We start from the raw sequence: 17,307 nt of genomic DNA on the forward strand, positions 1-17,307 counted from the left end.
AAAAAAAAAAAAAAAAAAAAAAAAAAAAAAAACAGGTCCAAATGTGTGTCCTTTGTTTAATTTCCTTCTCCCCAAACGTGGTATTCCGGTGCTGTAGGATGACCCTGTGAATGGGTGAAGTACCCTTGTTTAAGCAGCCAATGGAAAGTACTGCCCCTGACCAACATGCACTGTATGGAAAAGAATGATTAAAATTCACTGTGTGATCTTTAACCCCCAGCGAGTCCCAGGTAGTCAGTTCATCCTGGGTTGTTTTATGGGTCTTTAAAACTGTTGTTCGGAGGAGGAAGTGAGACCTAGATCAAAGCAGGTTAAACCAACAGGAGGAATTTGGGTTGGGAGCAGGGCTCCAAGCAGGGGCAATAGGGTCGCAGCAGCTGGTTGCAAACTAAAATGCACAGGGCTTCAGGGCTTTATTAAACCAAGCCTTACGACAGAAAGCAAATTATCTCCAAGAGGACTCTGTCACCACCGGGGTGCCTGTTCAATAGTGATGTCTCTCGCTGCCACAGAGACTCCGTGGAAAGATCAATGACGGGGCTGCTTGAAATTGCCCTTGCAATGAATCTCTTCTCCTTGACCTGCATTTATATATTTGTAATCTGAAGCATCCTTATTTCCTTAAGATGACGGGAGGAAAAAAAAGATGTATCTTTTAGGGCTCCCAAAGGCCTTTTTATAAATTTCATATTATCACAAAATAATCTTTCTTTTTTTTTTTTTTTTTGTAAACCAGGATACTTCATTTTCTCTCATCAGGCTGAGAATTTCCGTACGCCCTTGGAAATGAAATCGGTCAGCTCAGGCAGATGTCAGTTAAACATTAAAATACCTTTTTTGATTTTTATCAGACCAGATCGCCAAGATCATTCAACTCAGAACAAATCCTCTCCCCCGCCTCCCCGCCTCAGAGAAGTTCTGGTGTCATTGACTCAGCGGACATCTGTGACATACCAGTGCCAGTTAATCTGCCCAGATTTTTCTAATTTCTCAGCTGCTGCAAAGCCAGAGAGTTCAGGCCTCTTCCTGACTGCCCTTGATTTTAATGAGCTTTGTTTTTAACTTTCAAGAAAGGTAACATGACTTATGATGTTGTCTGTAAGATAATAGTCATAGAAGATTAATTTAATAATGATTATATAATATTTCATTTAATAATTAATTTATTAAATAAATATTAATAATAAAATTTTTAAAAAGGACTGAATTGAAGAGCTGATTTAATCCACCAAATAAACCAGCTGAGTTCCTTAAAGAAGGAATTGAAATCATCTCAGGCAAGTGTCGATTCTTTCTTCCTCTTGGATTTTTATTTTCGCACATGATCCATTGCCCTACATTGGTCCACAATGCATTGTTAATACATCCCAGCTAGAGCAACTAGTTGACGTCTCTGCACACTACTGTTGGAACCCAAGGGCCAGGGCCAGGACAAGCAGGAAGCAGATTGATCCGTGACTGTGTGACGAGGTGCCAGGTCTGTAGAAGAAAACCACCTTCATTCTAATGCCTCCCTCTGCCCTTTCTCTGGGGACCTAGGACCAACCCTGATGAGTTTCACTCTTCATACCTGTTGTGGGTTGAGTAGTGTCCCCCCACCTTGAATTTTATATTCATGCAGAACCTCAAAAGGCAACCTTGTTTGGAGAAACGGTCTTTGCAGGTGTGATCGAGTTAAGAGGAGGTCATCCTGGATTAGCACGGCCCTTATCCGATGACCAGCATCCTTAAGAAAGGGATATTTGAATATAGAATTATGCACAAGAGGAGAGTAAAGAAATCAGCGCACACACACACACACACACACACACACACACGCACGCCCTGGGTAATGGAGGCAGAAGTTCGAGGACTTCCTCTCCAGGACAGGGAACACCACCACAGATGGCCATCAGTCACCTGAAACCAGGAGAGAAACATGAGACTGTCTGTCCCTCGGAGCCTCCACCAGTGACCAGTCCTTCCTGATTTCTGACTTGTAGCCTCCAAAACTGACAGTGAATGACTTCCTGTGGTTTGAAGCTGCCGGTTTTATCATCCTGGGTTATGGCAGCCATAAGAAACAAAGATCAGGCCCGTTCCCCTTCTGTATCCTGACTGTGTTTGTCTCTGTGTGGTGTGGCTAGAGCAGGGAGGACAGAAGAGCAAGGGGAATCGTAGCAGCTCTCTGCCTGAAGCCTGCCCCGGATCCCTGCTGCATGTACTCGGCAAATGGTGGCCGTTTAAAATAGGGGGTTCCAATCTCAGAGGCCCCCAGGGCCAGGGAGGAGGTAGAAAGAGAGGATCGTCTGCTTAAAGGGCTGTTCTCCTACTCCAACCCGTGCATGCCCTGAGGGCAGATGCTGCTAGTATTGCCCTGTTTCCCCTTGGGTCCAGATGGCTTTTATTTACTTTTTAATTTTTTATTCTAATTTGTTATATATGACAGCAGAATGCATTACAATTCATAGTACACACATAGAGCACAATTTTTCATGTCTCTGGTTGTACACAAAGTAGAGTCACACCTTTCATGTCTTCATACATGTACTTAGGGTCATGATGTCCATCTCATTCCACCGTCTTTTCTGCCCCCAAGCCCCCTCCCTTCCCTTTGCCCTCTCTAGATAGGTGAACCCTTCAGTGGCTGTAACCCAGCACCTCATATTCAGAAAGAAATTCAATTTATCTCATAATTCCAGATATGCTCCCGCTCCCTACTCCACTATGAGTCAGCCTCCTTATATCAGAGAAAACATTTGGCATTTGGGTTTTGGGGGATTGGCTAACTTCACTTAGCATTATATTCTCCAACACCATCCATTTACCTGCAAATGCCATGATCTTGTTCTCTTTTATTGCTGAGTAGTATTCCAACAGGTTTGTATACCACATTTTCTTTATCCATTTATCTACTGAAGGGCATCTAGTTTGGTTCCACAGTTTAGCTATTGTGAATTGTGCTGCTATAAACATTGATGTGGCTGTGTCCCTGTAGTGTGCTGCTTTTAAGTCCTTTGAGTATAGATCGAGGAGTGGGATAGCTGGGTCAAATGGTGGTTCCATTCCCAATTTTCCAAGGAATCTCCATACTGCTTTCCATGTTGGCTGCACCAATTTGCAGTCCCACCAGCAGTGTATGAGTGTGGCTTTTCCCCCACATCCTCGCCAACACTCCAGAAGATGATATACAATTAATCCACAAATATATGAAAAAATGTTCATCATCGCTAGCAATTAGAGAAATGCAAATCAAAACTAAGATTTTATCTCACTCCTGTCAGAACGGCAGCTATTAAGAATACAAACAACAATAAGTGTTGGCGAGGGGTGGGTTTTTATGTGAGCTCTCCCTGTTACTTGAATTAAGAGAATATTCAGTGCAGAATGAATAGAACACACGAGGGGCCACTCAGCCCTGGCTCTCTTGGGATGAAGGGCTGGTTGACATGTGCGCCCCCTTCCCTGCCTCATGATGCATAGGAGACCCTGATTGAGGGGTGCCTATCTTGACCCCTGGTGGCCTCTGCAGCCAGCAGTCCCCTTCTGCCTCTGTCCCCCGCCCTCTGTTTGCTTGAACTAAGCAGTAGCAATACTTACATATTTGGATTTCATTATATTTTAGCTCCACAGGACTGTTTGCCTGCCTGGTAATATGTGAATCTCTTGTTTGACTTTCAAACTTTAAACTTTTGAGCATGTTTTTTTTTTTTTTTGAAAACTATCAGGTAGAGAAAAATAAGAGAAAGCTTGTTAGAACCCTTTGATATTATTCCAATGGCACATAACTATCAGCGAGCTGTGTTATCTCAGATCTAATTTAAAGATGTTTCAACATTTAACAGTTTGAAACTTCATTTTTTTGTTTGTCTATTTCATAAAAGAAAGTCATTTCTGCCCACTCCCTGCCCTCCATTCTGCAGAAGGGCACTGGGTTATAGTCAGAAGGGATTTAATTACAAATAAAGTGTTTCAAAGGGATTCAGAAGCAAGCAAGGATGTACCATCTCCCTCCCAAGCAGATGGGCTTCCTTGCAGAGGTACTTAAAAAAAAAACCAAGAGGTCACCATTTTGGGGATAAACCTTTTCCTGAAGGTGATAGAATATTGTGGGCTTGGCAGATTTTTGTCATCAGTAACTAAAGTCCCCCCAAAAGGAAAGATCAGCATTTTTAAAGGTCCCTCGTCCCCAGACTGGTTTGATTTATAGGACTGACAAGGTGAGCTCTTCCATGGCTGTAACCCAGGACCTCATATTCAGAAAGAGATTCAATTTATCTCATAATTCCAGATATGCTGCTATCCCCCATCCATCTGAAATCTCCATGACAGTAGGGACAGAAGGGCTTCTGTACATTGCAGGTAATTTACTGTGTTGTGAACGAGATGACCTCTTTTCATGTTGCTGCCTTTATTATCTTTGACTCTTCCCTGATATTATCAGTGATTTTTTTTTTTTTGAAAAAAAAAAAAAAAGTCCACAGACAGGTCAGGGCTAACCTATTCTAAGCCAGGGATGGATTTGCATTTTCAATTCTCTGTATCTGGCTCTGTCACTAGTTATGAGCATTAGGAGGAGCCCAAATTTTGAAGAGATTATACTCTTCCAGTAGACCAAGGTGGAGAGACTTGGAGGAGACGGAGCATGAGGGATCCTTTGAAATCTCATCAAGAAACCAACAAGAAAATAACACCGTCCTGGGTCTAGATTCAGGCACCATCGTCACGAAAAATAAATCAATATAGAGATATTCGTTGAAGAGCTCATTTTCTAAGTCGGTATAGCATCCAGATAAAGGATGCAAGTATCTAAAACACTAGCATTGAGTCACATTTCAAAAATTCCTCGAGTTTGTCCAAATAGCACTCAAAATGCAACTTTAGCACTGGGGATGTGGCTCAGTGAGTGGTACAGTACTTGCCTAGCATGCCCAAGACCCTAAGTTCAATCCCTAGCACTGAATAAAGAAAAGAAAAAAAGAAAAGAAAAAGCAAGCTTTATAGTTAAAGCCTGGCTCATAAAAACCCCACTGAAGACAATAGGTTCGGTATCCAATATAAGATTGTTTACTTGGCCTTTATATAGAAATATATAATCAAGCAAAACTATATGAAACAGTCACATATCAAGAAATATAGGGTCAATTATTTCATCCTTAGGACACTGAGGCTCTTCCTCGGTATTCAATATGCAGCATCCATCAGTCTTCTCAAAGTAGGCTCCAGAGAGAGAGCATCCCAGAATCCTCTATCGCGAGTTAGGAGCTTTAGAAGATGCTCAAGTTCAATACCAAGCTCACAGCTACAAGTCAGTCAACAGACGTACGGCGCTACCCTCTTCTCCCCCGTCACAACCACCTCCACCTGGACAGGTTCAGTAAATTTTTGAAGAGATTATACTCTTCCAGTTGTAAGGTCTGAAAACTCAATTTCTAATGAATTATTGGCTCATATTGGGGTGTCTAAGGGATGCTGTTGGCTTAAGTCGGGATGCTGTAAGGTCTCTGCCTCTCTCTTTTGGCTTACGTCTGTGTCTCGGGCCAGGTCTTTGATTTTTTTTTTTCCTTCCTGAAGGCATACTTTTATTTCTTTTTATTATTTATTTCTGGTGTGGGTTTCTTTTCTTTCTATTTTATTCTTCGATGTGTTCTAGTTAGTCATTCGGGACAGTAGAATGCACATTGACAACATCGTACATAAATGGAGTATAACTTATCATTCTTCTGGTTGTCCATGATGCAGAGTTCCACCCGTCATGTAGTCATGTATGCACAGAGGGTAACAATATCCTATTCAGTCTACTGTCCTCCCTTCCCCCCATGTCCCCTCCAATCCCTTCACTCCCCTCTGTCTAATCCAAATTCTTTAAATGGCGGGCAAGATGATTGCCCATGGCTCTAGATTCCTATCTTTCAAATTTAATGATCCTAGCAGGAAGAGATGGTCTCATCCAAGAGCCCCTAGTCTTAGGGACATGCTTATCCTTAAACCAGTCACTGTAGTCAAGAGAACAGGGTCTCCTGACTGTCCAGGTCTAGGTCCCTGTTTATCTTTTGATAGTGTGTGAATGGCTTTCTAGTTAAAAAAAAAAAAAAAAAGTAATGCCCATTCTCCTGTGCACTTAAATTATTTCTAGATATATACTCATCTAAAATCTTTATTTATTATGAGCTTCTTGACAACAGAAACTTTAGTTTTCACATCACTATGTACTAGCCAAGGCCTGATGCATAGAGGGCGTTTTCTTAGCCTTACTAGGACATTTGGCTAATGAACTTAGTTGGTGCATTTTACATACCAGGCATTGTGTTCAGCATTGTCCATCTTGACAGTCCTATGAGACAGAGTTACTTTTATTATTCAATTTCCCCAAATGAGAAAACTTAGGTCCAAACCTACAACTTACCTCAAATCACATAGCTCATCCATAGGAGAGTGATTTGAGTCTTAGTTGAGTTTCAGAGTTTACGTTCTCTGTCACTAAACTATATCACTTGGATGAGAACATGGTTGAGTTTCCCAAGAGAACACTCCCTGGAACATCACATTACTCCCACATATGGAATATACCTAGGGGTGATGAGCATCCATAGCAATATGACATGATTTCATAAAGGCTGCTAGAAGTTACTCCGTCTGCAGATGACATCCTTCCCTGTCCTTCTCTTCTCTGAATTTGAACATTTAAAGCCCAATCTCTTTTACTTACCTCTTTGCAAATAACAAGGTAGGGAATAAAGCAACATTAAACCAACGTCAGGCACTGAAATCTTAAAAAGGAGTAGTACAATCGTTTGTAGAACTATTTTATGATTCCACAGAGCCCTTAGAAATTAGATAAAGAAGCATTGAAGATAAGAGACACGGAGAGCCTTGCGCTTGGAGTGCAGAGAGCCAAGTCAGATCCAGAACTGGATCAGCCACAATGTGTGAGGCACCTTTTGTGCTAATATAAACCAGAGTTTCTCAGGAAGGACCAGCATGTATAGAATGCTTTTCCGTTAACAGAACTCTTCATGTGTATTACTTCAATGTAGAAGATATTTGTTGTAATATCCCATAGGAGACTCTACAGATAAACAAATTAACGTGGACCAGTATTTCTCAATCAGGGTGCACTTTGCCTTCTCCCCAGGGGACATTCGGCAATATCTAAGGCCTTTTTGGTTGTCAGGACGTGGAGGGGAGGGGCTGAGCTGCCTAGTCCAGCAGATAAAGACCTGGGTGCTGCTCCATACCCTCCCAAAGGCTTATTCCAGTCCAAATGTCAGGGCCAAGGCTGAGCAACCCTGCCTCAGAGCACAAATAATTGGCCATGTCCTACACTTGACAAGTATGAGGGCCGAGGCTAGAACCCAAGTCATCTCATGAAAACTCCATCCCTGGATCCTTCATTCACACTCCTTGGCATTTTATAGCGTGATCCGGGTAGGCGATGGCTTTAGGTGTTTTTGGAATTGCAACGATAACATTTTAATTGGAATAAATGATTAATAGGCCTGGGTGCTTGCAAGAGTCAGCTGACCCCTCAGAGCCTTTACTGAGCCTCAGGCCCATGTTAGCTGGTGGTGGCTGAGCTCATCTTTAAAACACAAATGTCACCTTACTTATGGAGTCCTCAGATGCTGACATTTTGCAATTCCAAAGCAAATTATCTTATAAATAGGAAGATGATTAACTCCTTGAAAGCTATTTTTGTTATTATTGAGGTAATTACGATCTGATCGCGACTCTATTTCTGTTAGTGCATCTGCTCTTTAGCAAACGAGGTATCAGATGGTGTTTATTGAGCAACTGTTATGTGTATCTGTGGTATGAATGAACAAATGGCCTCCCTGTCTGGATCTTTTTTTATTTTCAACCAACGCTTTGATGTAGCCTGTGCGAAATCATGTTTAAAAATTGTGGCTTTGAGGCATTTTATCATAAGCATCAGTACACATATACAGAAACTAATATGCACCTAAAATTCATCCTTCATTAACTTCGTTATTTTAGCTGGATCTTCTAGCGAATCGTGAGCTCTGTTGATCTGGGATTTTCTATAAGGACACGATTTGCTGGGTGATTGAAGAGCATGATTCTTCAATGAGCATCTCTTGTTTTCCCTGTGTTGACAGTAGGACTTAAGCCTAGTCTTAATGTTGCCTTCTTTTTTTGTAATTTTGAGTTCAAACACAACTTTGTCATTGGCACACACCTGTAATCCTAGCAGGTTGGGAGGCTGAGACAGGAGGATTGCGAGTTCAAAGCCAGCCTCTGCAATGGTGAGGTGCTAAGCAACTTAGGGAGACCCTGTTTCTAAATAAAATACAAAATAGGGCTGGGGATGGGGCTCAGTGGTCGAGTGCCCCTGAGTTCAATCCCTGGTACTTAAAAAAAAAAAAATACCTTTGTCGTAGCCAAAACTGCAGACCTCACCAAAAAAGTAACCCAACCACGGGTACCATGCTCCTGTGCTGATTCGGGATGACCCTGCTCATTTGTATGTTCATTTCAGATTGTCAGAAATGACAATCGTTGTGCAAAAAGAAAGCTGATTTCATTATTCTGTTAAACAAGAAAGCAGGCCCGGAGGCTTCTGTCTGCTTCTCCCTGTATGTACCAATAACTAAGCAAGAAGACACAGTCTCTAAGATGACGGAGACCCTCTTAAGCACCTAGAAATGGGCTCCACATGTCCCGGGCCCTCTTCTTACCCTAACCCTAGCAGATTGTTGCAGACGAGGAAGCGTCAACTTAGGAAGATGAGCTAGTAGAACTGACGGACGTGGAATGTGAACATTCCCTCCTATGCTTCCAGAACCTTCCACAGAGTTCTCCCACGTTCTACTGGATTCTGGAAGCATAGATCAAATGATCTGTGGGCAAGCCTCCCAGAGAGAAAGACGAGGCCATCAGATGCCCTAACGGATTGTCTGTCTTGAAAGAGGACAGAAATGGTCAGAAATCATGTCTGAAGAGTCGTCCGAGAGACAGACTTCACCCGCTTTGCTTTCTTGGCTTTCATTTCAGAATCACCATCTCTGAGGATGGAAACCTCCGCATCGTCAACGTGACGAAGTCCGACGCTGGGAGTTACACCTGCATCGCCACTAACCATTTTGGAACTGCTAGCAGCACGGGAAACTTGGTGGTGAAAGGTAAGGACGTGCGCCAGGCGTATCCTGGACTCTCGCATGTGTCCTCCTGTCTAATAAGGTGATCTACAGAGGGGCCGTCGGGCATATTAACATGCACAGCTCTCCCCGCGTCGCTAGATTAACTCATCACCGTGGACATGATACGATGCGTACTTCTTGGGGAAGTGTTCGTGATGGAAAGGCTCTATCTTCCTTCAGCATCACCCCATACAGTTTGGAGGATTCTAGCTATTACATTACTGTAACTCATGTTATCTTCACCCCCTTTAATTAAATTTCTTTCGAGTCTCTGTAGATTTGCAATTCGTGTCTAGGAACACTGTGCTAACAAATTAAAAACCCATGACTCAAGCGCTAATTTTAGCAAACATTGTTTAAACAGTGACATTGGTGATTTTTTTTAAAAGCCTGGCCCTGGTGGCTGGGGAGCTGAGGGAGGTGGCTTCTCTTCCCAAAGATGGGTATTGATCACCTCTGGAACTGGGTGTGAGTTACTGCCAATCAGGTCAGTTTTAAGGAAATCCTGTTTTCCACAGACCTAAGCCTGGGTGATTTATGTTTTTTATGACATGTGCACATTCATAGGAAGCTGTCCCAACATGGGGTGGTTGGCAGGGTGCTAAGAAAGAACTGTCCCAGGTGCAGTCTTGATTCACATTTCATCTGCATCTGCATTACTTCATATCCTGCCAGTCATAGGATTTTGGGGTGGAGGGTACCAGGGATTGAACTCAGGGGCACTTGAACACTGAGCCCCATCCCCAGCCCTATTCTGTATTTTATTGAGAGACAGGGTCTCACTGAGTTGCTTAGCTCCTCCCTGTTGCTGAGCCTGGCTTGGAACTTGCCATCCTCCTGCCTCAGCCTCCTGAGCCACTGGGATGACAGGTGTGCGCCACCGCGCCCAGCAGTCAGTCATAGGATTTTTGAGTTGAAATCATCTCTGAGCTGCTTGGATGGAAGATGACTTTCAGGTTGTGGGCTTGCTCCTGAGCACCAACAGTAGAAGAGGAACTTGAACCCAGGAATCCCTACTCTGAGTTCACAGCACTTTTCTTTTTACCCACATTTTTACTGGCGCATATTGCACCTATTGTATTGGCACATATTGTACGTTTTACGATAGTTGCACATAATGGTGGGATTTTCTGCTGCATATTGCACATGCCCACAATATAACCACAGAATTTGCCCAATAGACCATTTGTTTTAGCTTTACCTAATTCTGTGTGATAGATAACAGAGATCCTGTTATTTCTTTCTGACCCACTGATAGCTCCCGCTGAAATACAATAGCCTAAAGCAAATTAAAATATCTAAGAATATTTACTTCAATATAATTTAAGCAAGGAGGCTAAAAAAAAATCACCTAATTGTGTATTTCAGGGTCATTGAAAGCTAGGAATTTACTGCTGTTTGGGGACATCTTTTTATTACGAACATACTTGTCTTTACAGCTAGAAAAGTAAAAAAGGCCAAGAATTAGGAGTCCATGTGTGCGTAGATGAGCTCCATCTATTTCACTTTATTTTATTTTTTCGCTCAGAGCAATAGCATTTATAACTGATCAAATGGTCACAGGACAAAGGAAAAAGAGGTTAGATAATATTTATAAAGGAAGTTCCAGCTTGAGTTCTTTGGTCACCAGTGGCTGAAATGTACTCATCCCCCAGAGAGACCCCCACACCCTTCAGAAATGGTAGAACTGGGGCCTTTACACAGGATTTAAGAGGATAGGAGAGGAGCTGTCTTCCAGCCTGATTAAGGGTTAGGGGTTGGAGTCCGAGAGATCTGACTATTCTCTCAGGGTCTCTGTGACCTTGGACAAGGTTATTCGCCCATGTGGGGATAACAGCAGTACCAACCTGATGTGGGGGTCTTAGTGATCGGGATCATCTGTATTCAGCACGGTGCCTGACATCTGGGAAATATTAGTAATCGCTAAGAGTCGGAAAGTGATAAACACCTAAACAGACACTGTACGGATGCCCCTCCAGATGGTTCAAAGGGCAGAATCTTCACACGTCGGAACCAGTTTGATGCCGTATTTGATTATCATGCTTCTTACAAGCATTGGCTTAGGTTGGCTCTCAAGGAAATTCAAGGAAAGACCCCGATTTCCCCCTCAGTGTACATATCCCAGACACCAGCAGCCCCAGGACAAAACCGTCCCCAACAAACCATGCACTTCCTGCTGCTCACCTCCTGCTGAATACCCTACAAGCCTTCCCAATGTACCGGGGATGAAATATGGCATGACTTCCTCATTTATTTATTTTTTTTTTGGGTGTGGCTATAAATATTGCTGAGATGATAACTCCTAACTATTTTAACCAGCTAAAGAATTTATGTCTTACCCGCCTAGTCAAATGCGAACAGTAATTCCCCAAGAATAGTTCCAGGCAGTTCTCCGTTAAACTTTAGGAATTATTTGCTTCTTGCAATGTGTGTTGGGAAAACACTAGTTTTTCCCTGAACGACCGTGAAAAAAAAAATCATCTTGAGGCTCTAGTATCTAATGAAAAGGAGAAGAAGTGAGATCATCCACCAAGCAGTGTTACGTATGCATGGTCACAGGAGAATAACCATGGCCTTCACTGACGAGGCTCAGCTGGCCTCCGGGTCTCCGCAGAGGCCTCCTGCTTCTTGGATTCCTCTCCTAGGTAACTGATGGAAGAAAAGAAATGTGAGCTTTATCTGGTCCAGAGGTGCGCAGAAGTTAACAATCCTGCTCCTTTTGAGTAAGGTCAGAAGAGATGTGGGTGCTCACTTGTTTCCCACTGGTCCCTTCTACCTTCCATTAGCCGTTAATGGGACGTACACGTGCGTTCCAAGGGGACGGCCACACCGCCCGGTTTCCGAGAAGGACATTAACAGACACTGAGAAACACAATTGAGGAATCTGCTCCATCAAGCACAATAAAAGCAGAGGAAAAAGAAACCACCGTTGTGAACTCCGCATGAACTGTCCCCAGTTCAGGGGCTCACATCAAAAATGCTGGCGCTTGGGTACCTTTTCATGCAAATCTAACGGGTTTAGCCTGAGAGATGACGGAGTGCTGTATTTTAATTCAGTTTTGAGATCTACAAAGGGACTAATTTATCAGAGAAGGTGTTTCTCTAACCCTTAAAACGTGCTTGTATTCGTTTTGATCTCCTCCTCTGTCGGGGATTAAAACACTGGGAAGGTCAGACATCAGAACACATTCTTTCTAACCTTTTTACAACCGTTCTGTCATTAACCACGCTTTTCAAAATCCAGTGCTCTCCACCACCACCCCCTGGTGTTTGGGAGAGAAGCTGAAGAGAGAGGTTCAAGCATCAGGTCAGCAAGTAGAGGAACAGAAACAGGGGACACAGCCACCCTCCCAGACACGGGGAGGTTTAGCATGAATCTCTGGCAAGTCGGAATCGAATGGATAAATATTCAGATTATGCATGAGCCGACTTCCAAACCTGCTCAATTTCTAGCAGGTACCCAGGGGGCTCTTGATGATCCGGCCATCATCTGAATTTCTAAATCTTACCGATTTCATTTTTTTCAAGCTAGTTAAAGTACATTTGGAACTAGGTTTGCTGTGTAATTCTAAGCAAAAAAAAAAAAAAATGGTTCTTAAGGCAGAACCACACTCCCTGCCCCCCCCCACACAAAAAAAAAAATCCTCCCAGAAAGCCTAATATTTTTGCCTTTAAGCAAAAATATGCTTTAGCAATTGTGGATGTCGTTAAGAACTCTGAGGGGGGCCCTCGACTTTTACAGGCAATTGGGGACCCCCTAATTCATCCCGTCACCACTGCAGAGTTCAAGGGTGCTGTTTCGCTTAACAGCCTTGACTGTGAGGGTTTATAGGGCCAATATTTTCAAGCCTCAGGTCTGGAGAGGAGCAACGTGGAGAGTTTATCTTGGGTGTAGATCAACAAGATAACCATGATAAAAAAGTAACCCCAGCTTGTATGGATCCCCTCCAGGGCTCAAAATGAAATGCAGGGCTTTAAGCAATGGATGCGATCACCATGGTTATCTTGTTGAACAGCTTCCAAAGCGACCTTGCAGAACTCTGTGGCTGGTGGTTTCAGGCTATCACCACCACTATTTTGGTTTGTGGAACTGGGAATTGAACCCGGGAGTGTGTAACCACTGAGCCACATCCTCAGCACCCCACCCCTCCTCTTTTTTAAATTTTTTTTTTATTTTGAAACAAAAGTCTCATTAAGTTCCTTAGGGCCTCACTAAGTTGCTGAGGCTGGTCTCCAACTTGCAATCCTCCTGCCTCAGCCACTTACCAAGACCTTGTGTCAAAATGAAAAATAAAAAAAGCTCGGGGTATAGCTCAGTAGTAAAGTGCCACTGGGTTCAACTCTAATATCAGAAAAAAAAAGATGATAATAATAATATCTTTAGGAAATTCATCTTTCAGTGTCCCTAAACGAAGCTCTGTTAGAACCCAGCCAGGCCATTTGCTTACATACTGACCGTGATTGCTCTTGTTCAGTGGAGTAGTTATAACAGGCAACATGATATATAAGTATCCGCATAATATCGTCAACTTTGCGTCTTGACCTTCGAAGACTTACATGTTTACTATTCATCCATTTACAGAAAGAAAAAAAAAAAAACATTTATCCTTTCTTTGGATAACTTTTTTCACTTCCTCAGATAGATCTTCAAAATTTGGGCCAAAGCTCCGAGTAGCCAGGCCGTCCCTAACTCCTGTTGGCACGTCATGCTGATCTTGCGTGCTGGGGGTGTTCACGGAGTCTGATGGCTCGCGGAGATTGCTTGGGAGATTTCCTTCCCAGGACCTAAGCCTCACCCCAGTAGCACAAGGGTTGACCTCAGAACGTGGATTGAAGTTGAAAATCCAGAGAGAGGCGATTGCTCATTGACTGAAAGATAAGAGGAAGATCACTTACCAGTCCAGAGGTGAAATGACTGGACGGTGGGAGCTGTAACCTCATCCATCCACCCTAGTTGGCCCCTGCTCTCCCTCTCCCTACTTCCTGGCCACCATGAAGGGAGCTGACATCCTCCACCACGCCCTTCCGCCATGATGTTTTGTCTCACTTTGGACCCAAAGCAATGGACTTGTCCCATCATTCATGAACGATGACCCACGGTGAACGTCCCCCTCTATGTTGTCCTGGTCAGGCATTTTGGTCACATCCATTCAAAGCTGAGTAAAACTCACACCTCCTGGGGGTGCTCTGGACACCCTCCCTTCTTGAAATTTCCATGACAACCCCATTCAGTTTATCCACAGCACCGTGCCCTTACACTCTTCCCAGCCTTTCAATAACGCAGTCTTCCTTTCTTTCGGAAATTGGCCTCCGTAAAAATTTCCCCTGCATGCTAAAAGAGGGTTTCTGTTGTCCTTCATCTGTCCATTTAAATCTGTTATTCGGTGTGCAGAATCACTTTTGCCTTAAGAAAAAAAAAACAACAGTATTTGCACTATAAATGGCTATGATAATCCAGAAGTCCTCGGTGGGTCTTAACCAAGACCCCATACAATCTTAACACTCATCATTTTGCCTGCCTGATCTCCAACCCTGCAAGCTAGAGGTGTCCCTGTGGATTACCGTGCCTTCAATCGATTCCTTCCTTGCCCAAAGTGGTGTTTGATGTCCATCTCAGCCAAAGTCTATTTATGTTTACAAGAAAAGAGTCCCTCAAAGGCTCGTTGTATAGTCAACAGGAAGGGAATTTTCTTTCCAGCATCCAAAGTGCGTATAGCATTGCTGTTTGTGCATAGCAACCACTTATTCTTCTGTGTTAACTAAATATGATATTGAGAAATATCAGCCTCTCCAGGCACATCTTGATGGACACCATCCTGTAGAGTGTTTTCAGTTGGAACCGTATTTGGGAAATAAGTTTGAAGCAACCCCTATCTTCTATGTAAAATTATTCAAGGCTGTATCCATATTTGACGGGGGAATCAATCAGAAGTCAGTAACCAGTGGTGACGTTTGGCCGCTGACATTACAACGAAAGCTTTTAACATTGGACCCTTAGAACAGAATGCATTTGGACCTAATTAGACGTCTTCCACTGGAACCAATTATTTCTAGGCGATAATTAACCGTCTTTCTAATAGGATTAACGCCAATTCTGACCCAAGCCTTCTAGAGTAGAAAGCAAAGAGTTTTGTTATTGGAAGTGCTAAATGCTAAACATGATGGGTCCTTCCAGAGAAAGACAGTGGCCAGAATTTGGTGATTCTAGATCTCACTGAGGAGTTCTGCCACACTGGAGTTGGCGACAGCTCAGAGAGGAGAATCCTAAAAGCAAAGGTAGGTAATTGTGCTTCATGTCCTGTCTGTGTTCACAGGGCTTGGCTTACCTGAAAAATCTGATCAGGATTTCCCCTGATATTCTCAGGGACACTTGGAAGAGCCACGTAGAATACTGATCAGTCTGAATTAGGCGCTCGTGCAATTTTTTTCATCTTTGAAAACCCCTGCAAGTATTTGCAATATGCAAAACCAGTTGTATATTCCCATAAAAGAAAAAAAAAGAGAGAGAGAGATCCAGGTAGATTTAGCAAATATGGTGCCTTTAGCCATATCAGTCATGGATAGAAGGAGTCTCTATTTTCCCAAATCTTCCGTAAAAGAGCATCTTCCTTTCGTAATGCTGAGATCAGGATTTGTAAAGATGGCATTCCGTGACAGTCTGCCCTGGCTCTGTCCTGCACACCCCTCCTAAATCCTCGGTGGAGAGGGAAGAATTTCCCCCCTGACTTGTATTTCTCTATGCCGACTCTGTCCTTTCGTAGGAAAGCATCCGCGTTGAAGGCAGCCTTCACGGTCTTACTTTTTGGTCCAAAAGACACACTGTGGGCCAGTACACTTGTAAAGAAATCTCAACCTCACCCCCTCGTTATCACTAAATGAAACACCAAGGTGATCCAATGAATTTGCACACAAGATGGGCACAAGAGAAAGATCTAGCAATACCTTATGGGAGTGAGCACGGGACAGAAATGGTCCTCACCCACTCTGAGTCGGGATGGCAGCTGGAAGAGACGCCCAGGAGAGCAAGAACAACTGAAAACGCACAATCTTTTCTGCCCAATTGTTCTATGTCTGGGCTCTCCCCCTAGAGGAGGTCACGCATGCTCTGAGTGACGCTCCCTAGATTTGCAAAGATGTTCATTACGTTGTCATTTGTAATGGGGAAAAAAAAAAAAACCCACAAGCAAATTAAGGAACAATACACATGGTGTTATTTCATAGATATGCTATGATTAAATATAAAATTAGTAAGATAAAACATCATATGATTTTCAGACACAGAAATACATGTGCAACATAAATACGCCCTCCAAGAGTGAGATTACGTGAAAGGCTTTAGCTGGGTTAGTGGTGATATATTTGCATAAAGTTTTAAACATAGTCAGAAGAGGAAAAAGAAAAGGTACATTATAATGTGCTGAAGACAGCTAATTCCAGAAGTGGGCATCTGAGTATTGGGAGATTTTTATTGTAGCTTTAGATGCATAAATTTAAAAGAAAAGCTCAAAAAAGAAAATCTCAGATCAGAATTCCATACAGTCACCTATTACGGACAAAATCATAGTAGATAGAACTTTTTCACTTTTTCTCCCAGGAAATGCCGAATTTACGCAACTTTTGCCCTAAGTGGTCTTTAACCTGTTCATTCCAAATCCCTTCTTTTCAGGAGCCAGACTCGATTGTAGAATGAAATAATGGTTGTTTGTTGTTGTTTTTCCTAATGAAGACTTCCCAGTCAGAATAAACAAACAAAAAAAAAAGGCAAAGAGAAAAATATGACTCTTTAGCTTCATTAAATGTGAAGCACATAATTAATTTCTTTTCCGGACCTTCAAGGAGACTTGTGTTGTAGTGATTTGGTTTAATTGAACTTATTACCACGGAGCAGATAATAAGAAGTATATTGAAGATATCCATCTGGCTTGTGCTGAAACCCGCCCCCCCATGTTTGATTCTCTGTGGCTGTCACATGCCATACTAATTGGCTCATTTCGGCTGTTTTATAATCAGTAGGATTTAGCTAAGAGTGTGATAAAACCCTACTTGAGAGGAAGTTGATATTAAAAAGCATAGATCTCTGACCTACCTCGGCTACCACTTTGCACCCGTCCTTCGCATTATTAAAGTTTTACATTTTTAAATGCATCAATAAAAATCCATCTCTCTG

At 42.8% G+C, this 17,307-nt stretch overlaps 1 protein-coding gene across 5 annotated transcripts in view; it reads left to right on the top strand.

Annotated features, from left to right (window-relative positions):
* Positions 1 to 17,307, top strand: part of LOC107150034 (contactin-4) — an 874,282-nt gene that overhangs the window by 802,219 nt on the left and 54,756 nt on the right. For all 5 annotated transcript variants that reach the window (XM_048787029.1, XM_048787028.1, XM_048787027.1 and 2 more), the window contains one exon: positions 8,995 to 9,122. In XM_048787029.1, the coding sequence (XP_048642986.1) occupies positions 8,995 to 9,122 (128 nt within the window). The remainder of the gene's footprint in view (positions 1 to 8,994; positions 9,123 to 17,307) is intronic.

This window comes from Marmota marmota, unplaced genomic scaffold, assembly GCF_001458135.2.
Source record: "Marmota marmota marmota unplaced genomic scaffold, marMar, whole genome shotgun sequence".
Classification (NCBI taxonomy): Eukaryota; Metazoa; Chordata; class Mammalia; order Rodentia; family Sciuridae; genus Marmota; species Marmota marmota.